This window comes from Salarias fasciatus, chromosome 11 (assembly GCF_902148845.1).
Source record: "Salarias fasciatus chromosome 11, fSalaFa1.1, whole genome shotgun sequence".
Taxonomy (NCBI): Eukaryota; Metazoa; Chordata; class Actinopteri; order Blenniiformes; family Blenniidae; genus Salarias; species Salarias fasciatus.
The window spans coordinates 5,146,244-5,171,918 of record NC_043755.1 but is presented as its reverse complement, the minus strand read 5'-3'; the positions used below and the strand labels follow the sequence as shown (position 1 = coordinate 5,171,918).

Here is a 25,675-nt window from a genome sequence, read left to right as displayed (position 1 = left end):
GGCACACCGGCCCACTGCCGCTTATTACTTCTTACAGGAGACGCTGCATGTTTGTGCAAAGACGGTACAAAAGCTGAACTTTTACACAGTTGCATAGACAGAAAACTAGGGAAATAAATGCCCTGTTGTCTCACCTCAGTAAAACTCACTTTCACTTTGTTCTTTTAGTACAAAACAAACAGAAAACAGAATAAAGCGACATCTTTTTTTTTAAGCAGAAAGCTTTAAAATGGCTTTTTAACAGCCATCAGCTGGCTCTAAGGCACACAGTTAGAACATGAAAGCTAAAGTAAAGCAGCATCACCCCCCATCCCCCACCCCGCCACCCCCGTCCACTCCTCTGTCTTCTCCGCTTCTCCATTTTCTCCCCTGTCTCCTTGAAGATTTTTTTTTTTTTTTTTTTTTTTTTTTAGGGACTAACATCAAACAAAGGCAACGATTTATTTTTCCGATGACAAAGCGAAGAAGCTGTGCCACTTATTGTAGTGTTTATCATCTGCTGGATCTCTGCCGTGTCCTCTACAAGTACGAACGAATACGTGTGATTTTGTGTGAAGTAACAGTGTTTAATTTCCTCGGATGTCTGCTGTTCTCGGTTCGGAGGGGGATCACGTGCTCCCTCCCTTCATTTCTCTCTCTCTCTTTTCATCCCTCTCCCTCCTCTTCCTCCCCCGCTGAGGGATATGAGTCCGTCTCGCACACTTGTTTGTTTTCACTCCGTCTTGCTGTGGTTGTTGTTGTGGACCGAGTGGCCGTTCAGCATGGGCCCATTTTTCTTGGTGTGTTTTTTGTCCTCTGCCTGCTCTTCCTCCTCCTCCTCCTCTTCCGATTCGTCTGTTTCATCTTTGTCGCTCCTTTCATCATCCACTTTTTCCTGAACAAAACAGAGGAGAAGAAGGAAGTCTGTTTAGAAGCAGCCTGTTAATCATGGAGGAGATCTTCCAGTCAAGCTGTCCTGAAGCTCTGGTCAGCGTCAGAAAACGCCAGACTGTCTGCCTGCTATCTGTATTTAAAACAGCTACAATCAAGATTTTTAGCTTTACAGTTGATTTGAAGGCTTGATGTTTCCCCATGCACTGCAGCGGTTCTCAGGTCTGAACAACCAGATAACAGCTCTACCTCACTCATCCCTAAAGTCTAGGAATAAGTTTGCATCTCTGAATCTGTAGTCCTCTCATCCCAACCTTGACAGAATCTTCAAATTGATTTTAAAAAAAAGATGTTTGCCAGGAAATAGGAAAGTTTGACAACAGAGGCAGTCAGAACTAGTCATGTTATGTTGACACTTCTAAAACTATTCTAACTCAAACCTCCAATGTATCAGTTTACGACATTTATACCGTGATGACACCCCCCCCCCCACCAAAAAAAAAAAAAGTCTGGAAATAGTCTCACTGGTTTTTCTGAAGGGACACGAGTAATGCTCTTTTATTTTCACTGCTGTTATTGAAACACTTTATGCACACAGATGTTTATCAGCTCACCAGTGAGAACAGTGGAGCAGAAATGAAAAAGACAAAAACTAACTGGCCTTAAAAGAGAATGGATTCATCAAATTGCAATAAACATGTCATTTGAAGGATACTGTGATTGGTCAGCTCAAAAACAAAATACTTTTGCAAAAATATTTTTGTAATAGGACATCGCATCATGTTTTAAATCCATATTTTTACATTTATCTGCACTTTTAATTTGTTTTACAGACGGATTAAATCCCTTCATTCTTGTCACTATCCTTATTTTATCTACAAAACCAAGTGAAATAATAATGAACAATAATAATAATAATAATAATAATAATAATAATAATAATAATAATAATAATAATAACAATAAAAACCCTTTGGCAATTCAACTGTCAAATTCAATGTATTTGAAAATATCTAATTATTCCATTTTGGTTTTGATGACAGTAGGTTTTCTCAAAGTGGGTTTAAAATTTTATGGACATATTTTAATATGTGATGTCAAATTTACTCGCAACTTTAAAGGAGGGAAAATTTATATTTATGGTCTTTACTGTTGTGCTGTTTCTGTTTGTGCCTCCTTACATTATGGGTGAGGAAGCGGACTGCGATGCGGATGATGAGTACAGCCCAGAAGATATGTAGACACTGAAGAACCATCAACAGTCCGTTAAAAAAGTAGTAGCCGAAGAAGGGCTCATAGATGGTGACGGGGTAAACCCACGTACAGTAAACGATCCTGCAACAGACACAGAGGGAGTGTGACGACGCCTGCAGCAAAACGACATAAATGCTGAAAACAACAATTTAAAATGCGTTTGTACCAGAAAGGGAAGTAAACCAGGCGAGTGATGATGAAGACTGCAGCAAATACGATGAAAATGTAGTTGCAAGCATTTCGCCACCCAGCGTAGTTGAACATCTTTGCAGACTGTAAGAAAAAAACAAACACAAAAAGTTGCATGTGAATGATGATCATATTTGTTTTTAATTTTAATATCCCCCCCTGAAATTAGCTTCAAGTTTAGCCTCATGTGAAGAAACACACTGAGCTCATATGAGCAACAATACAATAATATTATATTCTTCTTTCTGTCCAGCGGTCTGCAGTTAGGCTGTAAAAAGCCCCATAACTGTAAGATTGTGGCCACAATATCACTGAACCTGATACAACAGAAAGAGAAGAGCAAACATCAGGAACCTCCTCAACGCAGAGCCGGCACACATCTCCAACGAATGCATACAGCTTTAATTTTCTCCACAAGGTGGCAGTGTGTGATCAGGTTTCAGTGGGACTCTGACCCTCAGCTCAGCACTGAGGTTGCACTCTGTTAAAATAGAGCCTTGGTGCTTGCAGAGAAATACGCTTTAAAATACTAGGAATCTCACATAAATGGGTCAATTTTAGAATAAGTTTCATAGTATAGGGGAAACTCTTAATATCATTGTATTGAACTCTGAAAAGACCAAAAACAGTCTGCGGCACGTCTACAGTCTACAATGTTTGCATTTTCTTTTTGAAACTGTAAAATTCTTCACTAACAATCGCCTTACTCAACCCAGGTCTGCTGTTTTAGCAGTTTTGCTCTGAGCTGTGATCTTGTCTGGTGTGATTTGATAACATCGGAACAAATGAAGTGGTTAATATGGGGTGTGTTAGAATAATGGTGGATCAAAGTGAAACAGGAGTTCTGTGTGTGCCACTTCACACTGACTGGCTGAGAAGACACTGGGAGTCACATCTGGCTGGAAAAGCACTCGGAGAGCACACACACCTTTCACCGACCAAACAGCACATTAAAGGTAATTCTACCCCTGAAACTACTGTTTGTGTTGATATAACCTCACTGATTGTGCAATCTGACATAATCGAGAACCAGAGTGTAAAAGATATCTCTAAGAGTGTGTAATTTGGCTCACAGGACGAACTTGAAAAGTGTTAAAACGACCAAAAATAAAGAAAGATAAAAACAGAACATTATTTTCTTTCAAAAAAAAATCTCTGGTGTGACCTGGGTGTGACCGCTGACCACTGAACTAAAAGAGTTTATCCGCCCCGAGTTTATTGATTATTTAGTATTCTGTCATCATGCTGTTAGAAATAATTGTCACTTTAAACAGCATTGCAATTTCCCCCCCAAAATACTTTGTAAAAGTAGAATTTAGGGCGAACCTGTCCTCCTGGTAACAGATTGTATGAGTATATCTGATGAAGTGGTGAGTGAGTGTACTTCCAGTACTTCTACGCTAATTTCCCTGTCTGACGCCTGCTGGTAGCCATGAATGGGGATTACTGTAATCACTCTTCTGAAATGCCAACATTTTGTTGAAGGACACCTACTGGATTCTATCTTAGGGTACATGACAATTTGTGAGCCACAATATTACCAGTAAAAGGTTTTATGACTTCCTTCCCATCACACATCCCGAGTTCAGACTGAAACAGGCTGATGCAACACTCTTTAACCAACTTCCATTTAATCTGGATTCCATCCTACAAACAACTGAAGTGCACTAATGACCTACAACTCTTTGGCAGAGTTAATGGCGCTCCCAAGACATTTACCTCGAGGAAGTAATCAGAGGAGTCGTGCACCAGCATGATGAGAGTTCCAGCTCGAATGTAGTTGACGCACCAGGAGAAGCTGATGAGGAGGATGGTCGCAACATGGTGGACGATCTGCTCCTTAAAGTCCTGGGAGACACGGGGACGTGAGGGAGGGAGGGGGAGGGCATGATTATACAGTGGAAAAGAACAAGAGTTTCATTTATTCTGTGACATGATTTTATGTGGTTTTATGCTCATGTTGGTAAATCCCTCTTCAGTGGTATCTGGGTTCAACTCTGGTGTTGGAGAAACACGGTGTGCATGTTCAGAAAGAGTTTTCCACACTGAGCTCAGATGACCGGGCAGTGAGCAAAGTCCAGCTCACACACACACACACAGACACACACACACACACTTACACGTGCAACAACAGTCTAATGTCCACCCGCGGTCCGTGCCAGATGTCTGGCTGATCATCCAGAAAAAGCTGCTTTTTCAGCTGATCACAGGCTAAAACTGTTTGTATGACCAATAAATGACTGTATTTCTTCTTCTCCTGCTGTCACACAAGTCTTTCTGTGTTTAATTGCTTGAATCATGGAGGAGTTCAGTGCGACCGAAATAAACTCACTTACTTTGCGTTTGACATCGGAAGCCACACTGAAAAGCAGAGAGCCGTAGAAACCGAGCTCAATCATGTAGTACCAATACTGAGATGGCAGCAGGGTCTGCGGGAGAGGAGAGAGAGACAGAGAGAGCGAGGTTTAACTTCAAATTCACGTGAAGAATAATGATTAGGAACAAGATTTGTAATTTATTGATCTAATTTGTTGAACTTTCCATTTTAAATGGAAACACCCCCTCCATCGTAATTAAGGTTGTTTCTGAGTGAGAGACTGTTTGATAATCAAACAGAGTCTGAACAAATGATCATTTAAAAGGCTGAAATCTGATATTGTTGACACGGCATAAAGAAAACCAAACAAGATTCATTGTGATAGCATTGAGAGCCCATATTACACATGGTGAAATTTATTGTTAACCAGTTTCTCATTAAAAGTGCAAACTGCGCGATTTTCAGAACAAAGATAAGCAAATATATTCTGGACAGCTGCTGTGATTTATATCCTGTGACATTGTTTGCACAAAGACACGGAGCTTAAATGTAATAAAGTGCATGAGGGACTCTCGTGGTGGGATGGTTAAAAGTTGAATACATTCAAACTTTTGATCTTGAGTCTATGATCTTCTATATATAAATCATGCTAAAGTGCATTCTTATGCAAAGAGACTGCATTTTTAGTTTGTGCATTTTGCAAGTCGTTTAAGAACAATACCATGAGAGTGACCTTGTGCAAACAGGAGCATTAAAGTGAAGGTTTTGTTTGGATTTATTGTTAAGTGACTGGATGGAGCGCTGGGCCCCACAAGTACTAGATGGAATGTGAAACCATGGAGGTGGAGGTGTTGCTGGAGCAGGCTATCAAGCATCACACTACACCAAATAACTTTGCATTTAATGAAAAAAAGAAGGAGGGGAAAAAATGCAGTACTTGGGATAACCTGTCACAAACTCCGGAGAAAAAAAGAGCAACAGAGGAGATTCAGAAAAGATTACAAGACCTCAGAAGGGGAAGAACATGTAACATTAAATTTCATACAGTAAACCTAGTTATATACAAAGTAAACATTTTCAGGTGTTGCACCCAAATCTATAAGCAGAAACTCCTGTCAGTATTCTGCATGATGTGGAACACAAGCTTAATCATCCAAATTGTCAAGGCAGACATGTTAAATGGATTGTGTGTGTTATTTTGTGCCGCAGTTAAAACAGTAAGTCCATTTAGCAGATTAGCTCTTATGTGTGTGGGCAACATCTAATTGTTTTAGAAGCATTTTTATAAATGTTCACACATCCACAACTGGAATATACCATGTTATCAGAGCCGGCAGGTGCGAATATACTCAAAGTGAAAAAGAGCCAAGATAAATTCAGACCTAATTTGTGTTTCTTTAAAAACGGTGCTGTAAGCCTCCTCTGGGGATGCCTTCTCCAAACATGATGTTATCCATTTTTCAATTTTTGAAAAGGAATCAAGATATTTAAAAAAAATGGAAAAGTTACAATGACTTCAATAAATAAAATACATATTAAAGAACTGAACTGCGGATATTGTTATAGAGTGCAAGCTTCGATGTAATGGCCGTGACACAGCGCATAATGTACATAATATAATGTATTGACTACGTCTTTCACATTTTAAGCATCTAACGAGTTGTACAGCATATCGGTTGTGGATAAAGAAGAAAAAAATCGTTACAGTAACTTATAATGTGAAAAACATTAGGAAAGCTGGCATTGAACCAAAAATTACTACTTAGTCTGAGAGAAAGCATGTGTGGTTGAGAGGTGGAGCACAATGTGGTTTAAGCCCTGTATGTGTGTGTGTGTGTGTGTGTGTGTGTGTGGTCATCCACCCACACTTAGAAAACCCTGCTCTAAAGAATCGCACTAATGAGCCTCCTAACGACTGTAACCTAATAGCAGCGACTGTGTTGACTGATGATCGCGAGCAGCCTCGGACCACAGAGGAATATTTAATAGCATCTGGGGGCCGCTTTGTGAGGGAACTAGATTTAATAATCAGACACCCTGTTGCATTCGGTTCACTTAGCCCTCTCGGTTTCTGCGTACCAGCACAGGAAAGCCTTCCCACATCTCCTTCACGTCGTACAGCCAAGGTTTCTGGAAGGAGAGACAGAACCTGAGTGAGGCAGGTGTATTTATAACAGCTGACTCAGCACGATGCTTCCCCTCTGACAGAGCGGAGGTCATCACAGCAAAAACAGAGAGGCCGACTACCATGGAAACCGCCAAGGTACAAATACAGGGACAGGTGACGGATGGAGATGTGTGTATGAGGAGACAGCAGGAGGAGGAGGAGGAGGAGGAGTGGTGGAGGTTTTCATGGTAGTACTCACATCGATGAGGGCGGCCAGGCCAGCAATGAAAGCAAGAAGGTAAAAGGTAAATCTCCAACTGCAAGAGAACACACACACATACAAACACACTTTCTACTCAGTCAATGGGGAAAAAAGACAATGGACACAGATTTCTACCAGCAGACACACAAGGGTGCACACACAAGCTGCTGTCACAAACACACACGCACACACGTGTATGTATGAGAGGAAGACGCCAGGCTGCATGAACTCACTGGAAAGATCTGGTGAACTATGCTGAGAATGTCAGATGAGGACAAAAACAGACATGAGCTGACAGGCGAACAGAGGAATCGGACTGTTTCCTCGGCGTTAATGAGCCACATCAGAGGCAGAAAGCGGTGGCGGCCGCAGCTCATACAGGTGTGCCGACAGAAGAGTGGACAGGAAACGCCACATGCCAGCAGAACGGTGGAGTAAGACGAGCCAGCGAGAGTGTGAGCGATACGCCAGAGGGGGGAAATGAGGAAGGGAGACAGAACGCCTGTTGTGTGCACTTACACAATACATTGATTCAGAGGATGAATGTCATTATGTTGTCTCACACTCAGTAAAAGACGCCAAAGCCAGGAAGTGACAAACATGCAGCTACATGCACGTCTGCGCACAACCACACACACACATCATGCAATAAATCTCTAAATAAAAGCTCAAATACAGTAAAATACACCAAAAAGGGGCCAGTTCACTAAAAAAATTGCACTTTTTAAAGTATTTCAAATCACGGGAGACACAAACAAGATGCCAAAACGTCTTCTTTCAAGCCTCCTAATGCCTCATGCTTAGTCACCAAATTTTCATCAAGCTCTGATTTTAATCCATGCATAAACCAGACGTGTACTTTGCGTGAACTGACCCTGAACATAAAATGCTGTCATGCACCTGTCATCACAGTGGAATGACATCCAAAACCATATAGCTAACTGATAACTCTGAAGCCAACACATGAGGATTAATACATGCAACTGCCTACATAGACACCAGTGTACACAGGCACTTCCAATGATTTGTCAGTTATTACATCGATAACATCAAAACTGAAAGGTTTAAACTTCGTGATTTTGATAATTATGTCTTCCAGAGCAAAAAAAAATTGGTCTTGATAAGCATATTATTAAAAAAGGATTCAAATATTTCAGTTTTTGTGTAATAAATTGCATCTGTGAGCCTTTGAAGTGTTTGTTAAAATGTACATCTGAGTCATGCATTGCCAGGCTGTGATTCGTCTCAGACTCGGTAGTCTTGTATTATCAGGTGATCAAGTTGTTCCTCCTGTTACAGTAAACGCTCACACATAAAAATAAGCAACAGTGCAGAGATAGTCCCTGCTACCGAGAAGCCGTGCTAATGAGCAGGTGGGGCAGTGGATGTGTGTGTGTGTTGCATGGTCGTGACCCAGTAGCATTGTAATGAGTGCAAGTTAAAAATAGAGGGCTACTTTTGCCCTCAGAAATTTGCTCATACGGCCAGAGGGACGCGGGGGTGGGCAACTGTTCCAGCTCGCTCCATACCACCAAGTGCACATACGTTTGAAAAGAACATTGGCGGGTTTACCTGGCCTCTCGGAACTTTTTCAGCAGGCTCGGTCTGTCCTGGTTCCTTCGCCTTCTGAACCATCGCTGGACTTGTCTTTCCGAATAGCCCGTCTGCTTGCAAAGGCTCGCTACTGAAGACTGAGCAAAGCACAGTTAGTGCGTTAGTGCCGCACTTTGTCCTCGTCACAATGCGCAGCGTGGACAGATATATCTACCTGTGTGGGGTTTTTGGTAATGTTACAGTAGTAGGACTCCAGTGTTGAGTTGTGGGGGGCTTTGAGCCGCACGGTCTCTTTCACCCCGAGTAGAGAGGCCAAGGGCGTCGCCACCGTCCTGCAGGCACATTATGGAAAACCAAGTTACGAGGAAGAAGAGGAGACGGAGAGAGGCTGAAGAAACATGAAGACAGAGGAGGATGTAACTATAGCAGCTCTTTCATTAGCAGTAAATTGAATATAAGCATCAAAGCAGTCATAACTGAGCTTACTCTGCTCATTAAAAGCCGAACAGCCACTATAAATATCATCCAGTTTACAGCGTGTATGCAAATGAAATATAACCGGTGTGTTTATCCTATCGCATTTGTCAACCGCCATTTGAACCACTTTATAACTGTGGCTCTATTGGAGATCGCAATAAAAGGCAGTAATGAGGAAGAGAGCTTCTCGACCATAGCGATAAAATAGACCCTGTAATGACTGTTTGATTTCCAAAAGATTAGCTACTGGAAACAGAAACGCTGCTCTCGTGAGGAAAACAATACAGTTTATTCAAAAGAGTTGACCTTTAATTAGAAACTTGGGCACAATAAAGGAAAGATTAGGCACTTGTTGAAGAAAGAAATAACTGAGATTATTGAAAAATAGATTAAAGCACAAAGGGAGGAGAAGCTAACATGAATAAATGAAATGTCATTAAGAAACAAGTAAATGTTGAATTAGACACAGGTGAAGAGCACATGTAAGGCGGTCAAGACCATGAAAAACTGGCTAACCTTTCAAAGATCTGACGGATAATGAGGAACATGAGGGCGATGGGAAGCGCCACCCACAGGTCGTGGGCCTTGGCGTAGACTCGTCCATCGCGGTCCTCCAGGTCAGCCCAGCCCAGGCCCTCCGGAAACCACAGCCGCTCCTGCCAGAACCACTCACTCAGCCCTGACAGCATCCTGAAACACGGGACACGCTGGACGTTAGCACCACATTTATCTTTTAACTGGGCTGTAAAGATAATGACATAAAACTTAAGTCCAGTTTTACAGCTCCTATTACAACCTAATGCTCAAGTAGCCCATACAGGCTGTTCTTTACAGGCCTCTTCTATAACAGGCCTGTATAGGCGGACAGCTGTTATTGGGAGTTTTTGGTAGTTTACACAATTACATGATTTCACTCTCATTGGGAGTCCAGCTGCACATATTTCCTCATGCATTATAACGGAGCACATTAGTCCGCAGAGAGCTCAGGAGGCCCACGTGAGGGAGCCTGGATCACGCCAACAACTGAGTAAATCTTTTCCTTCACACTTCCAACACATGAGCTGAGCCGGTAGCAGCTGCAGGAGGATTTTTTTTTTTCCTAAACCGAGTAGGTACAGAGATGAAGATTTCTGCTGCCGAGTTTAGGGAGTGGCATAGAAGCAAGTAAAAAGAAAAGGCGAGGAGGAGGAGGAGGGGCGTGTGGTGGCAAGGGAGAAGGAGCATCTGAGGGATTTGAGTCATGATTCCTCCACATGTGCGGAGCAGCAGCGGCGCCCCCATGCTCGACATCTCCAGAGTCCCCTTGCAGATCCACAGTAAACCCCCGCCCACTCCCCACCCGCTGCAGCTGCAAACGCCAAAGGCCTGTAACCGCTCCCATCCCCACCCCGATCCAGTAATCAAGAAGGATTCCCTCTTTGGCCCAGAGAGCCAAGAACTATGTGTAACACTGCCCTCCCTCTCATGTCTAACCATAAAGCATGCAGCCTGCTCCACGCTCCAGGATTAATCCTGATGTGGATTTCATAGAAGAGAAGCATGTGTTTGAATTAGAACTTCAGAAAGCTGTGCGTCTCACGAGGAGTCAATAAAGCAATAAACAGTTTCTTATCTCTGCGCAGAGCTGACAATTATTTGAAAGGCCTCCATAAGAAGAGTTTTAAAACTGATGCCAAGTCAACAATTCAAGATAAAAAGACTCGAATAACATCTTTTTATCTCATCTTTTTAAGCTTTGGGTTGAATGTTTTCATCATTTAATGGTGGGATACTTATTTTCCAACTGCAGTGTACTTAAGTCTAGATGACTCAAATAGGCCTGTATGTTGTGGATATTATATTTCAAGTATGCCTTTTGCATACCATGTTTTTCATTTCTGAGAAGTGGCAGCCCACCGTGCTGCAGACACCTGATCTTATAGATCATGACTCAACTCAGCAAAGTATTTACAGAGGTTGAAAGCATATGTTTTTCTCTTTATTTGTGTCAAAGCAAACACAATCAAGAGTTTGAGCTGAGATCTTAAAAACTTTGTCTGAGACATGACCACGTCAGTATTATTTCTTTGGACGGGAGCTGCAGCCTTTCTGTGCGGAGTCTGTATGCTCTCTCAGTGTATGATCCAGCGTCAGCTCTCCGCCACTTTCAGCCCGGTGAGGTAGAATAACGTGTTGCTCGCCGTCCCTGCCGCTGACGTCACTTTTAATGTTTTATCTTTATTATCTGACAGAGAGCAGCCAGTCAGCGATGCTGTTAATGAGGAGGTGTCATGGATGAGTGTGTCGGCGATTTTCCACATGGTGCCATGTTAGTCACGAGCCCTGCTTCCTGTTGCGGCAGAGCGGCCGCTGCCCGAGCGCCGGGCTTCCCCCCTCTCTCCCCGTCTCCTTTAACACAGGTGGCTGCGGCAGTGCAAGGGAAGGGTGACATATTTTTCCCAGTCTTTTTGCCAGCTCTTCCACTTCAGCAGAGCGACATCTAGCTTTTCCTGGTGAGTCCTGCCAGCTCTCGGGAGCTCTGCTGAATAGCATGTTTGTGTGCATGTCTGACCCCATAAAACGGCGGCGTAATCTGACCCAAAACAGATAAACTAAATGCGATTCTGCGTGCTGGTGCTGGCAGTCCAAAGGCCAGACTGACAGCTACAATTAGACTCAACACACACAAGCACAGAACAATCAATGAAGAGAAGAGAAGACGTGCAGCTGAACAAGTAATACATCTTCTGTATTTATGTTTTGGAGCAGTGTGCATTCAAAATTGTATTTTTGGGGGGGTTACTTCACTTGTGGAAATGTTTCTGGAAATTCAGCATGGTAAAGTACTTTTCCCAAAAGCTCTACTACCACCACACTCCATTGGCCCCCAGGATCACATGACCCGACTCTGACCATTTCAAAGGTCCAATAAAAATAAAGCGTGTCTCTGGCAGGGGAGGGAGGAAGGATGTTCTCTCTCTCTCCCTCTCTCTCTCTCTCATACTCACTATGAATATACATAACAGGCATGTGCTGATTATAAAGGGGGGTCTCACTCCGTGCTGGCACAGCATGGCTTCAGCTGTTACTGATAATGTTTCCTTTCAGCTATTCCTGAGTTTATAAGTCTACCGAAAGAAATTGATGAAACAAAAGGAGAAAGCCTCAGAACCTATGAAGCTACCGCAAAGCATAATCATCACTATCCTACAATACAGAGCGGACGCAGGAGACACAAATACCCGAAATGTGACACGCAAGCAGATTTACAAGATTTCCACAAAAAAAAGCAGTTTCACCTAAACAATGAACAAAAAAACCCTGGAAAATGATGACAAATTGCAAAAATTGATGCAAACAACCACAAAAGCTCCAATGACGAAAACTGTAAAACACAAAATAAGAGACAACTTGCATGCAAAAATGACCAGACTTACACATAAAAAGCAGATGAAAAGCAACACTGACAAACATTCATCATAAAAATGTATTGTGAAAGCCCTCAGAGCAGCAAACCAACCACAAAGCAACATGGCAAGTCCAAGGATGGTTACAAGTAAATACAGAATGACCAAACCATAAAACACACTGAAGCAAAACAAATCCAACCACCCAAAACAGCCTTGCAAATCTGATCATTATTATTAAAAACGATCCATACCAGAAAGGAGGATTAAAAATGCTTGTGCAGTTGTACTAATTGAGAAACGTAAAAATAAACAAAAAGGGATTCAAAGATGGCTGGGGGGAAAAAAAAAAGCAAAAAATGTGACATAGAACAACAACCAGCCATGGACCAATCGATCATACAGAGATCCATCTGTCAATGATGTATGTACTCACATTACAGTTTCAAGAAAACATGTTTGAAAAAGAGGGGGAAAGCCTTGGGCGGGGTTTGAAAAACCTAAACAGACCAAGGTGGCACCTGGTACGAAGTCCTGGTGTATTTAGAGAATGTAAACATGCTGCTACCATCCAGAGGAAGCAACCAAGGCTTTCTCATCCACAAAGTTTTACAGTCAGCCGATACTTAGCAAGAGGAAGACGAGTCATGAGACAGCAGCAGCCATGAACTCTGACTGTGAGTCACTCCAAACGTACCATCTACGCTTGTACAGCCGCCCATTTACTCACATCCATGCTTAGGATGTTCGCTGGCAGATGAATCACTCAAACCACATGTTTTAAAATAATCACTAAGAGGCTGACATGGAGAGATCAGACAGCTTAGGAGCGCAGACGACATGACGTGAGGGATCAAAGCTGAGGGTTGGATAAGTCGGGAGGAAAAAAGAAGACTGAGCAGATGAATAGTTTACTGAAATTCACAAGATTTCTTGGTTTCTCGGACCATACAGTATTGTTTAAACCAAGTAGTGTTGGTTTAAGTCAGTGACTCAACCTTGTTTCCTCTAAGAAAAACTCATCTCTTCCTCTGGCTGAAACTGGTGGAAACTTGTTTCAATGTTTGGGTCCTGAATAAAGATGTCTCCATTCCGTACAAATCAGATCAGACTTCTTTATTGCCATATTTTGTACACTTCTTCAATTCAAATTGTATTATTTGGTTTTAACAGAGACACAGTGGAACCGGTTTGAATTTATTTCCAATGAATCTCACCCCAAAATGCTGTACAACTTCTATATACCTCTAATAAAACAATAATCATCCTACACTGCATTAAATATACACATTTCCTATTTGTAAATTAAACTAACCAGTCTTAGACAACACAACTGCTGTGAGGTTACTGTGTAGATAACAGATCATTACTATTACTAATACTAATACACAAATACAGATGATAATAAACCCATATTTTATATTACTTAAACATAAAGCAGACTCCAACATCTTTAATTTTACCACTGCTGATTAACCCTGCATATTCTAATCACCATTATTTTAATGCTTTCATTGATATGTTGTAGCACAGACAGATTTTGGCACTTCTCATAACCATAACTCCTTAACCGTTTATGATGTCAATAAAATTCAACAATTGTGCGAAAGCAGAGAAACTGGGCTTACACACATTGTGTTTTTCTGCAATATGATCTTCCATTCAAAGAAAACATTTGCCAGCCTGCAACACAATCGAACATGAGCTCCTCACTGTCAGAAACATATTAATACAGAGGAGCTGGCAGACAGTCAATATTTATGAACAAGCGACAGAGCACTGACCCACTGCCAATGTCTTCCCCATTCTAAAGCCATAAAATCAAATAAATTCAGGAAGTCCTACTCATAAGTAGGTTTACTGATGTTTGATTATCAGTTGATAAACAGATGACCAGAATCAGATGACAGATCATCAGCTGTGGTGACGCTGAAAAAAACATAAGTTACTGTCTTACAAACCTGAAGAAATAACAATATTTGGTTGTGTTTTCTTTTGAATCAAAAAAAAAAAGAAACCTGCAGTCCAATTATTACTGACGGTAAAGTTTTGTCAGTTGCATCATTTGCCTTTAAATGCAACTCTGAACACAAATAAAAGAAACAATCATTTTAGGTCTCAGATCTACTTCAAGGCTGATGATGTGGACAGAATAATATAAGTCAACTTTCTCCACTGTTCATGTGTTGTTGTCTCACACAGACACACAGTTTCCAGATCGCAGTGGAAAAAAGGGAAAACAGCGAGATCCAGAGCACACATATTTTGGGATGAGGTGGCAATTCAGCAGGCTGACATGCTGTGTGCACATGGTTCATTAGCTGTAACTCGGGTCATGCCTCGGACATTTTCAACTGGAGCGCTCTGAGAGTGAGTCATATGCATCCTTCACATTTTAGACGTTCCTCTGGAATGTTGTTCACAAGGAGAAACAAACAAACAAATCTTTTAAATTAGAAGATAAGGAGACTGGACTCTGTAGGTGGAGGAAAATGTTGAATCATCCCAACACATCAGTGCCGTGGTTTCAGATAGAGATCACAACAAAGTCAACTTCAATACTTCCCACACCGATCTGCGACACTATGAATTATTGATGAGGAGATTCAATCAGCGGGCAGCAGACTCATTTGTAAAAGGCCTGTTCTATTCAGGAGGTGCCAGAGTGATATTGTCATGCTGATTTTCTTCTCCTGAGTGAATGTACACCAATTCTGCCCTTTGAGCAAGTACAGTTCCCTGTGCTCAGAGCAATTAGTTTGACCCATGAGGCTGCTCGCTTTGCTGAGAGGAAGCTCAGACCGAACCGTGACTGAATCGTTACTCAATGAGCAGAGCAGAAGAGACAGAAAATGTAATCATTGACAGATGATAGCTGAGTTTTGTTCCTGTCCAGGTTAAGCAGAAATATTACTAAGACTGAAGCGTTTTCCAAGGTTCTTTCCTATCTTCACTGGAATATCTCAGCGAATCGAAAGAATGCTTGGCCAGAGTTCAAAGCTGTTATCAATGGCAACGATTCACTTATGAATAATTTACACACTGATTTTAATACACAGCTTCTGAGTATGTCAGTTCTTTAGAACCAATAATGATTGACTCATCTGATGGCTATCGTTATGATTTATCATTCTGACAATAAGAGTCATTCATCTTCAGCAGGTATAAATTTTCATCCTAATTTCTCACAGCTAGTTAAATTGAGTGCGAACACAAACCAGAAGGGACTCCCAAATATTTCCGGGTGATATCTAACAAAGACGAGCCACAGGAAGGATTACATACTGAGCCTCCTGCACACAAGCTCAGGGGCCCACAGAGGTCAGAGGGCCCCAAAGTATTCACCACAAATAGACACAAGAACAGAGAGAGGCACCAAGCTAACAAGCTACAAAATAAAAGAAATAAAACTGTCACAAAGAGACACATCACAAAAACACACCAATCAAGCACAAGACTAAAAAGAGACATGAGATGCCTCTTAAGGCCTTCAATCTTTGTGTGTACAAACAAAACCTTGAATACACACCACATAACAATACGTGTAAGTGTTATTTTTACTAGCATAGCTCATTCTGGTGAATATACACAATCAAGACAACACAAACAATACTGTCAGTGCTTCAGCTGTGCGACCTGGTAAGGTTACACCGACCTTATTGACCTCATTGATACGCTTATTTTAGAACACATGACCAGTATAAAAGAGCCGCATGGTCGTGCTCTCTTGTTAGCAAGCGAAGGTCTCGATTCAAATACAGGCCAGGGTACTTTCTGTTTAAAGTTAGCATGTTCTCCCTGTGTGTGTGCGTGGGTTTCCTCTGGGTTCTCTGGTTTCCTCCCACACTCCAAAAGCATGCATATGAAGTGATTGGTGACCATAAATTGGCCCTGGGTGTGTGTGGTTGGCTGTCTGTGATTGACTGGTGATCTGTCCAGGTTTACTCAACCCTGGTCCTCGAAGGCCCCAGTCCAGCATGTTTTAGCTCAGTCCCTGTTTCAGTACCCCCCAATTTGATGTTGGTGTCTTCATTGTTCGAGTAAAAAAGCCCAGTGACGAGCCCTCGTTGCAATCAGGTGCACTGCAGCTGTAAGAGACCTAAGACAAGCAGGACTGCGGCCCACGAGGACCAGAGATGAGTAGCCCTGGTCTTGGGTGGATCCGGCCGTCACCCACAGTAACCTGGGGCTGGCTCCAGCTGGATGGGTGAATACAAAATAATATGAGCCATATCGGATTGTATATCAGTTTTTCAAATGATTTCCAATGCGCCTGCAAAGATATGCTTTTGGAAAACAAGCATATTTTATTGTAGGACAGTAGGCCTGAGGGGGTTTTATATCAGTGTTTCCAGATGTTTTTTCCATAGAGTCTCTGTAAGAAAGGTTACAGAATTCACTCTATATTCTCTGAGGTGTAAAAACATGGTTGTTTTTCAAACACGAGTGGACACATATATAGTCTTATGGTCAACCTGGAACTTTCAAAATGAGACCACGAGGAAAGAGCAGCGGTGAAGTACAGGTAAGGGAGGTGAGCTTGTAACTAGCTCGGTCTGTGGTTTGACTGTGGTATCTAGGTTCAGGCTGAAAAGTGAAAGCCACCACATCATTTGACTCCACCCTGATGTAGAAAGACTCTGAAAGCTCTCTGGAAGCTGATCTGCCACACAGAGGATCACACTGTGCACAAATTAATCAAATCTCTGCCTCATCTGCAAGCTGGAAAGTGTCTTATATGTGCTAAAACAATTTTCACAAAACAAGAAAAATAAACTTTTCACCTGATAAACTGTGGAACTTGCGTTAATATATATTATTTCATACTTTTCTGATTATTTATTAGTGTTGATTTATATTTTCTTCAACAAGTCACATCAATGAGAAAGACATACATTCTGCTGTTTTGTGGATCTCCAGGCCTTCAGGTTCCAGCCACTGTCAGTGAAGACAGCAGGAATGGCAGGAGATGTCCCGAGTGAAGAGATGACCCAGGGTGCTGGAGGCTTGGCCTGTGTCGGAGTGTTAGCTCTGGCGATAATGTGCCATAATCTGCTGCTGCTCACTTCACTTTACAGGAGACTCTCGGCCGAGCCGCGCGCCAGCCTCACCTCGTTACAGAGCAACCAGCATTTCTTCTGGTTTCAGATGTGTTTTTGTTTGTTTTGGCCCAAAACGGGGCCTTGTTGTCCAGCGTGTAATGAAGTGACTCGTGCATGAATGCGTAATGACGTGTGCGCGCAGACAGGATGCAGAACGTGCGTCTGCCGCAAACACACATTAACTAACCGACACGACGTGAAAGTGAAACGGCGCTACTCACTTTGGCGATTTCCCCCCTGAAAACAAGCGTTTTCAAGTCGAAAAAAAAAAAAACAAAAAACAGGCGGAGGCAGAAGTGTGTCTGCGTTTTTCCGCGACGTCGTCTTGGTCCCACCGAGCAGACTGAGAGAGAAGAGGGGAAAAAAACAGACCCAAAAAACTAACGGTCCCGCAGAGTGAGCCCAGCCCGCTGCTGGAGGAGCCGAGAAGGGCGCAGTCTGTCCCGCGTCAGTGTCCGGACTGCTCTTTACATGTTTCCATGGAGATTAAAGTGTCTTTCCCTCCGCGTGAAGGCTCAACTTGACGAAGAAAAAAAAAAAAAAAACACCCAAAAGTGGCCACGATGAGGGCATATGGGAGATGCTGCAATGTGACTGAGTGGCAGTTTTCTTGAAATGCAGCGTATTCTGTGGTCTCCCGTCGTGTCTGGAGCCTCCCCTCCTCCTCCGGGGTCGCTCCGGCTGGTGGTCCCGGGGGTCTGCGGAGGTCTGAGCGGGTCTGAGCGGGTGTGAGAGCCGGACGGAGGCGCGGGTCGGGCCGGCGGCAGGAGGAGCGGACAGACTGAGGGGAGCAGAGTCAGACTGAGGGAGGAGTGAAGGGATAACGGAGAGGGAGGGACAGCGATGACGTCAGAGCACACGAGACACACACACACACACACACACACACATCCGCGTGTTGTTTCCGCTCTGAAGAAACTTTTATCCTCAGTCTTTACACTACAAATAATCCTGTGCTGTCAGCTTTATTTACGGTAATTTTTTTCTTAACAAACATCTCCTTTATGTTTTCATAAATATGTATTTATCGATGACACTTTCTCTGCTTTCCTTAATTTCTTTTAGGTTCTAACCTTTGACCTTACTATTATTTGTTAACTCAGCACATTTTAGGGTAGATTTCTTTAAATCCAATATGCTGACGAGGTTTTTGTTTCTTCAGTAGTTGTAAGCAGTCTCTCTAATCTCTTTTGCCATATGGCTTCATAAATCAATGGTGCCAAACCTGGAATTCGGGGCCCTCTGGGATAGCACCAGATATCACATAGGGGCTGAGGTTATTCCTGCTCTGAGGTTGTCAAAATTAGATTTGCACATGTCCAAACCATATAATGAGACAGACTGGAGAGTCTGTACAACTGGGAACTGCTATAGTAACGTTTCCCAGTTTCCAACTGGGGCGTGAAAGTAACAAAAAGCAACACGACTGCGTCCTGCAGTGTCGATTTGTCCCTGCTGTAAGAGTCCCAAAACGACAAAGAAGTAGGCTATTGCAAGAATCAAGATAGTGATGAAATTAAGCTCAGGAGCTGGAATTTATATTTGCAGTACATTTCTGTACATTTGCTGTATTACCAAGTCTGTTTCAGAGAAGCATTTGATTGTAATAAAAAAAAAAAAATGAAAATGACTTATTTGTGCCCTTCACTTCTTTACTGTCAGCAAAACCAAACCAGACGTGATTCTACTGAATCTAAAGCTCCTTTTCTCGAGGTAAACGCCCAACTTGACCACTTTGAATGCATTTTTCTTCACTTGGTGGCCAGACTTCCCTCACCTCCGAGTTATTTATTGACACAGCACTGGAGCAGACCGTCAAACTGTCCTTTACTTTTACTTTAGCTACTTGAGCTTCTGTAGGTTGAGTATAGGTGTTCCTGCAGCTTCTGGGTTCACTGTGTTTTTCCAAATCAGAGACAGAAGAGGCGCTCTGCAGTCACTATACATTAGTATACATCAGGTCCAGGTTATACCCAGTGTTTTCCTTCAGACTGGCCTTCAGTCTTCACACCAAATACAGATTCCTTTTGCTGCTGTGATTCATATTCTTCAAATGATGTTTCCAGTGTGGTTATTGCGGTCGCTGTGACATCTCCATTCACTCTGGTAGCTCACATCTAAACTCTTCTATTAGTAATGCATTTTCTAGCAGAGAGCTGACCTTGTCTACATGTTGTAATGCATTTGCCTGACGATGCATGAATGGCTGATTAGATATCTGTATCAACAGTTTAACAGCCGCACGAACCCAGATTGCCTGGATGCACAACTGAAACCATTGAAAATCAGTGGGGAAAAAAACAACAACAACAAAAACAAATAACACAAAAAAAGAGATGTTGCAGAACAACACTTCTGAAACACACACAAAAAAACATCTCAACCTGATGAAGTTGTAGAAAAATTAGAAAACAATGTAGACATTCATCATGTTTTTCCAGTGATTTATGAAACATCCATGTATTTCAGATTCATTACATAAAAATTTAAATGTTTAACAACGTTTTTGTTTTATTTTTAGTTAATAGCTTCTAAATCCTTAAAATCAAGAGTCCAGATTCTAAAAAATACAAAAATGTTTCATAGGATCAGTCTCTTTTCATTTTTTTGACCCAAAGCCATAATCATATCAATCAAAAAAAGGAACAGCTTAAAGCACATATTGTGAGAATATAAAACAATATGGTCTTCAAATATTTTTGAGATGCACATGCACTTCAGACCTAGCTCTGCAGAGAGGCATTAAATGACACGCACGGTGTTTTTTCTACGTCCGGTCTAGATGTGCTGGTTGTGTTGGGGCCCTTGTCCTGTCTGTGCCTATTGTCTCATAATCCATCGATGTTTAAAAGGCTGGGGGTTGCCTTTGCTGGGCAGCACGCTCCAGACCTGTGAACCATGAGCTCCATAAAAGAAGCATGTGAGGGGTGACAGGCTGACACATGTAGCACACTGTGACTCCATCTGTGGTTAACCTCGGGGCTGTAAAGGAGTTCGCCTCAGATAGTAACAGCTTGAACTGTGAAGCAGGTTCAGGTGGACAAGGTCAGCCAGGCACCTGATATTTATGTGAAAGGTGCACTCGGTGCATTCATTAGTCATTTATTAAAACAATCCCTGTGGGAAATGATATTTATTCTATAATTACTACTTTTTTTCATGAGTTTGTGTTAAGTATTTGTCAATAACTCACCACAGTTAGTTTTAAAGGACTGAGAAAATAAATGCAGCAGTGGCCAGTGGTCGCATATGGTCAGCTACTCTCCTGAAGGTGCTTACAATTATAGAGATTTTGGTCCAAAGTTTAAAAAAGATACAAATGGACGATGTGATAATCTTGAAAATATGCTTTGCTGCATGATATTCCATGACATGTCTGTTTTTAACCTCACCCAGAAACATACTCCCACTTCATCTCTTTTTTCAGAAGAATGTGCAAAGAAATGTTCTCGGTCAAAACATGTGCTCTCGAACATCAGGAGCCTTCATTTAGTTTTCAACTAAATGCTGTTTTGTTGCTTCCACACACCTTTATATTTGCCCCTTATCTAAATTTGGCATGGACACATCATTAATCCTTATCATGCACTTTCTCTCTGTCTTTGGTTTATTAAACTGGGATCAGCTCATCCAGCGAGAAAGCAAATGTGCAGGATCACTGAGCCAGAGGGAGGAGAGTTTACAGGAATAGTGTACTTAAGAAATAAAACTAATGCTGCGGTTTAATTGTGCTGATAAATGAGCAGCTATTCCGGTAAAGGAATACAGAAGACATCAAGTGCAGCAGCTTAATGTGGATAAAAATGCTCCTTTCATAGTTTTTCTGACAGCACGCTGTTCAGTTCTGCCCCCTTGTGGTCACAAGTTAGAGGTGCAAACCAGTTAAGACGTTCTTCTCTTTCTCTCTCACACGCACACACCATGAATCACAACGAGACATTTCATTCAGTATGATAGTTTTTATTTAAACTTAAAAAGAGAGCGGATCAAAAACAGAATTCAATAAATTAGAAATAAATATAATTGCTGTTATAATTAATACATTACATTATAATTGCTTGATTGCAAGAGTCTGACAGAAACAGGCTCCTCAAAGTTTTTTTTTTCTCTAGAAAATTCTAAAATCAAAATATTGCAACCCACTCAAACCCCTTCTCCCAATAAACAAAATAATTGATAAATTAGTAAATAAATAAAAAATAGCTCAAATATTAAAACCTCCCGAATAAAAGTGCAATCCCCCCCTCCCCCGTGTTTCACCTAAAATCTAAGTAGAAATTTAAAATAGGTTAGTGATTTCCCATTTTACAATTTGGAATGTAATATCCTTTAATGATGATGATGATGATGTTACTAGTGGCAGTAATAATAATAATAATAATAATAATAATAATAATAATAATAATAATAATAATAATAATAATAATAGTAATGTTGCTGTGTCCTGTTCAGTGTTTATCTAAAGTAGTCGTCTTTTTGCATTTTTTCTTGTTTTTTAAATGCTGCTCTTTGTAAACTAAACTATTTACAGGTCATTAGGATCTTCTCCAACGTCTCTCTAGCCTACTTATTTAGCGTTTTTTTTTTTGCTTCTTTTTTTGTTTTTTTTTTCTTTCTTTTTTTATTATGAAACATCGGTCCCTCTATATTTGTCATGTAATAGACATGGTATAGACATGTTAAAGTCTACTGAAGTGATATATCAGCAGCGTTCATCTGTACCCTCCTGTACACTTGGTCTGAGTTGTCCTAGATGTACCAAACACCCTGTTCCACTCGGACTCACAAGATCCAACCAAGGTCCTGACTGCATGGGTAAGATTACTGACTGGTGTGTGTGTGTGTGTGTGTGTGTGTGTGTGTGTGTGTGCGTGCGTGTGAAAGGTGTGTGTGTCTGTGTGAGTATCGGCAGGCATGTTTATGTGTGTTTGTGCACTTTTATGTACATTTCAGTCTTGTACTGTCTGAGCTTCAGTGTTGAGAGTGCATGTATATTAAGAGTGTGTGTTTGTATGTGGCGGCACTCCTCGAACGCTCACGGGTCGCAGACAGTCTGAAAGCACAATGAACCCTGGGATTCCTTCTCGGGCCGGACTCTGAACGGTCACCTGTGAAAAGGAGGGGCAGTCGGAGGGGGGAGAGGGAGCGACACATGAACAAGGAGAGAGGGACAGAGAAGGAGGGAGGATCCCGTCAGAGTTAGAAAAACACTCCGGCTGCGTGTCTTTGTCTGTTTTTCACATCTTCTCAAACATGCCCCTCCCATCAAACAAACCCTCTCCTCTCCGCACGACTGCAACTACTTTCCCTCATCCTGCTGCAACCTTATGACGCTCCTAGCTTTCCTCTTTGTTTCTTTCTCAAGGTGGTGCGTTTAACGAGAAGGAGCCATTCACTACAGCAAAGTTCTTTTCTCCACAGCAGTAAATCATGGTGTTTGGACACATACACACACAGTGCCTGGATCATGCAGCTCAATACAGTGAGAGTCATTTATACGTGTCCTTGAGGAGCTGGAAGTGTGTGATTGTGTGTGTGTGTGTGTGTGTGTGTGTGAGTATGTGCGTGTGTGTGTGCATATATGAAAAGCTCCACTCTGTACACAGTAAGTATTTATGTTCGTGTGTGTGTTTGTATCTTCAAGACATGTGCTGCACTCATGTGCCTCGGATCATGGCAAGCAAACACTACTACCAACATGCATCACTCTCTGGCATTAGCAGTATAGAAATTCTGGGTGACAGTTTTATTGTGACTAATGCTGGGATCACATCTTTAATCAGCTGTTTTATAGGTCTACATCCATGTTTTAAAAGCCCCTCTTATTATCCACAAGGATTTGTTATGCAAAGGTTGGTCTAGAAATAGAAGCAGAATCCTTTATTTATTACGCGTGCTGCCATTTGACGGCGCCTCTATTCACTGACTTGACAGCAGCTACACATTTTCTCCTCTTTGGTAAAGTTAGGGAATTGTGTTGCATTAAATTTAAGGGATCCTATATTCCCCACTGCAGTTTTTCTCCCAGAATTCCTATAGTTGAAGGCTGTTCTCCAATAAGCAAGAGGCACTTTTTTTTTTTTTTCCACCATGACAACCACATACCCTTTACCTCAAACACGAGCTAGAGGGATAGAAATTGGAGGCTGGGATGGAGAGAAGCGAAGAAACAATTTGACAGAATAAGGGGGGGGGGGATAAGGAGGAGAAGATAAGGGGACTGGAAGAGGAGCAGAAGGGAGGTGGTAAAGGGGGAGGGGAAGGAAACGCCACAAAAGCAGTGATAGAAAATGTAAAATAAAAGAACCACGAAAGAAAAACAAAGGAGCAGAAACAGAACTAAAGTGCCACATCACACGGTGTAGTAAATCACAATCCAGGATTAGAAACTCAGCCTATCAGAGTACAGCTCAACAAAATGCATGCTCGCCCAACAATTCAATGTGTTTTTTTGTCAGTAAGATGAAATAACCCTGTCTGTCTTCTCTAGTTCAGGTTTTCGACCAGTTTGTGGTGTGTCATACCGTACTGTGAAGCCTCGGCCTCTTCTCCAACATGGCCTGTCACTGTGTATTGCATAAAATAATTAAACAATATTTATTTCTCTCTCTCTCTCTCTCTCTCTCTCTCTCTTTTTGCATCAAAATAATTTGATGGTAGTTGTCAGTAAGCTGTATTGCTGCTCTCCACTTCTCCACCAGTCCAAATCTCTGGAAACCTCTCTATTCAGACAACAGTACAACAAGGATTATGCTCTCCTGTATTACACGCTAACAGTGTAACACAGACACATACGCACACATAGATGCCCAGGCTCACTCCTTTACCCAAACAGTTTGTTCAAATAATAATGACACCAAACAGAACACTACAGAAACTGATCAAAAACAAAGCTGCGGAAAAATAACGAGCGTTGCTACAGAATTTATCGAATGGCTATATCGTGATTAAGTGTATCAAATATCCAATCAGATGAGTTGATTCTGAGTGCGGTCCTGGCTATTGACAGTTATTGATCAGTATGTGCACAGGTCAATACAAAATAAAGTCACAATGCACCAAACACAGTCTGTGGTCACTACAGCAACAGGACATGCAGGTCAACGCATGGCTGGTTGCTCGAGGTGACAGAACAAAAATTGCCAAGGGCAACCAACACAGGCAATCAATCGCCACAGCAACCCAAACACAGGCCAACCAATCAACTTACAACAATGCGAGAGGAAGGGGGGGTCAGGGCTTTATCGGTCACTAGGCAACCATTGCCATAGCGATGGGGTCCTGGTGAATTATGATTGGACGGAAGGTTCTTGGGTGAGGTAAGTTGCCGTTTCAGGAAAAGATCAAAACAGCAGGAAAGAAAATAAATAAGATTGTAAAAGAAAATAAAAAGGAAAACAATATTTAGTATCTTTCACTTTTCCTGAGATGATTAATTTATTTTATATGAGAAACCAATGCATAGTCACTTCAATGTCATGATAAGCTTTCTCTCTTAACTTGTAACAATATCACTACCAGTTAGCATCTAAAGTTACCCTTTGCATCTTTCTTTTTTCTCACCCTCTCCCCCAACATACTACCCCTCACTTCTCTTCATGTAGTGCCACTCGCCACCTCTTCACCACCACCTCACCTCTTCATTTGTCCTTCCTCCAGTCAGCAGTCGCTCAGTAGGGGCGGTTAGCATCTTTGGGCCTTTTGAGCTGCACTTTCAGTCTTTTCATGCCGATCTGGAAGCCATTCATGGCCTGGATGGCGGCTTGAGCGCTGGCTGGGTTGTCAAAACTCACAAATCCTGACAAAGAGACACAAACGGACTCACTTTACCTTTTTTGTCACCTTCGAATTAATACGATATATCACGCACACAGCCTCAGTCTTTATGTGCTTGTCCTTTCCTCGCTCTGATACACACACACTCCCCTGTACTCCCCCCCCGCCGCCACCGCCGTCTGCCCCCCTCAGTCTGTGTCTCACCGAAGCATTTACTCTGGTTGGTGGCACGGTCCACAAACACTTTAGCTGAGATGACATTGCCAAAGGGCAGGAACATCTGTAGCATCTCAGAGTCGCTGAACTCCTGGGGCAGGTGGTAGATGAAGATGTTACACCCCTCTGGACCTGAAACATACAGACACATGCACACCAGCGCAC

General features: G+C 42.1%; 2 protein-coding genes and 1 long non-coding RNA gene across 5 annotated transcripts in view; 1 reads left to right on the top strand and 2 right to left on the bottom strand.

The window, feature by feature from the left end:
• Positions 1 to 360: 360 nt before the first annotated feature.
• Positions 361 to 17,787, bottom strand: LOC115397169 (ceramide synthase 2-like). 2 transcript variants are annotated; one of them, XM_030103376.1, is made up of 11 exons: positions 17,740 to 17,787; positions 9,547 to 9,720; positions 8,768 to 8,885; positions 8,572 to 8,690; positions 6,997 to 7,054; positions 6,710 to 6,760; positions 4,650 to 4,742; positions 4,033 to 4,161; positions 2,291 to 2,397; positions 2,052 to 2,205; positions 361 to 874 (listed from the first exon to the last, which is right to left on the bottom strand). In XM_030103376.1, the coding sequence occupies exons 2-11, from the start codon at positions 9,717 to 9,719 to the stop codon at positions 713 to 715; spliced, it is 1,164 nt and encodes a 387-aa protein (XP_029959236.1). In that variant the 5' UTR covers position 9,720; positions 17,740 to 17,787; the 3' UTR covers positions 361 to 712. The 2 variants fall into 2 exon arrangements, with proteins under 2 accessions (XP_029959236.1, XP_029959235.1); XM_030103375.1 differs by lacking the exon at positions 17,740 to 17,787 and adding an exon at positions 17,312 to 17,654.
• LOC115397171 (uncharacterized) lies at positions 6,450 to 22,488 on the top strand. The gene is made up of 3 exons (XR_003932442.1): positions 6,450 to 6,483; positions 7,393 to 7,396; positions 22,422 to 22,488. It is a non-coding gene; the product is annotated as an uncharacterized LOC115397171 (long non-coding RNA).
• Positions 21,616 to 25,675, bottom strand: part of LOC115397168 (CUGBP Elav-like family member 3) — a 24,297-nt gene continuing 20,237 nt past the window's right edge. For both annotated transcript variants that reach the window (XM_030103373.1, XM_030103374.1), the window contains exons 11-13: positions 25,499 to 25,642; positions 25,155 to 25,316; positions 21,616 to 22,628 (exon numbers count right to left, since the gene is read on the bottom strand). In XM_030103373.1, coding sequence (XP_029959233.1) covers positions 25,189 to 25,316; positions 25,499 to 25,642 — 272 coding nt within the window. In that variant the 3' untranslated portion in view covers positions 21,616 to 22,628; positions 25,155 to 25,188. The remainder of the gene's footprint in view (positions 22,629 to 25,154; positions 25,317 to 25,498; positions 25,643 to 25,675) is intronic.

Coding starts and splice junctions, on each gene's coding strand:
- LOC115397169 (XM_030103375.1), bottom strand. Junction 8,691..8,767: donor TTACCAAAAACCCCACACAG/GTAGATATATCT, acceptor TGCTTTGCTCAG/TCTTCAGTAGCGAGCCTTTG. Junction 6,761..6,996: donor GCCTGGCCGCCCTCATCGAT/GTGAGTACTACC, acceptor CTCTCCTTCCAG/AAACCTTGGCTGTACGACGT.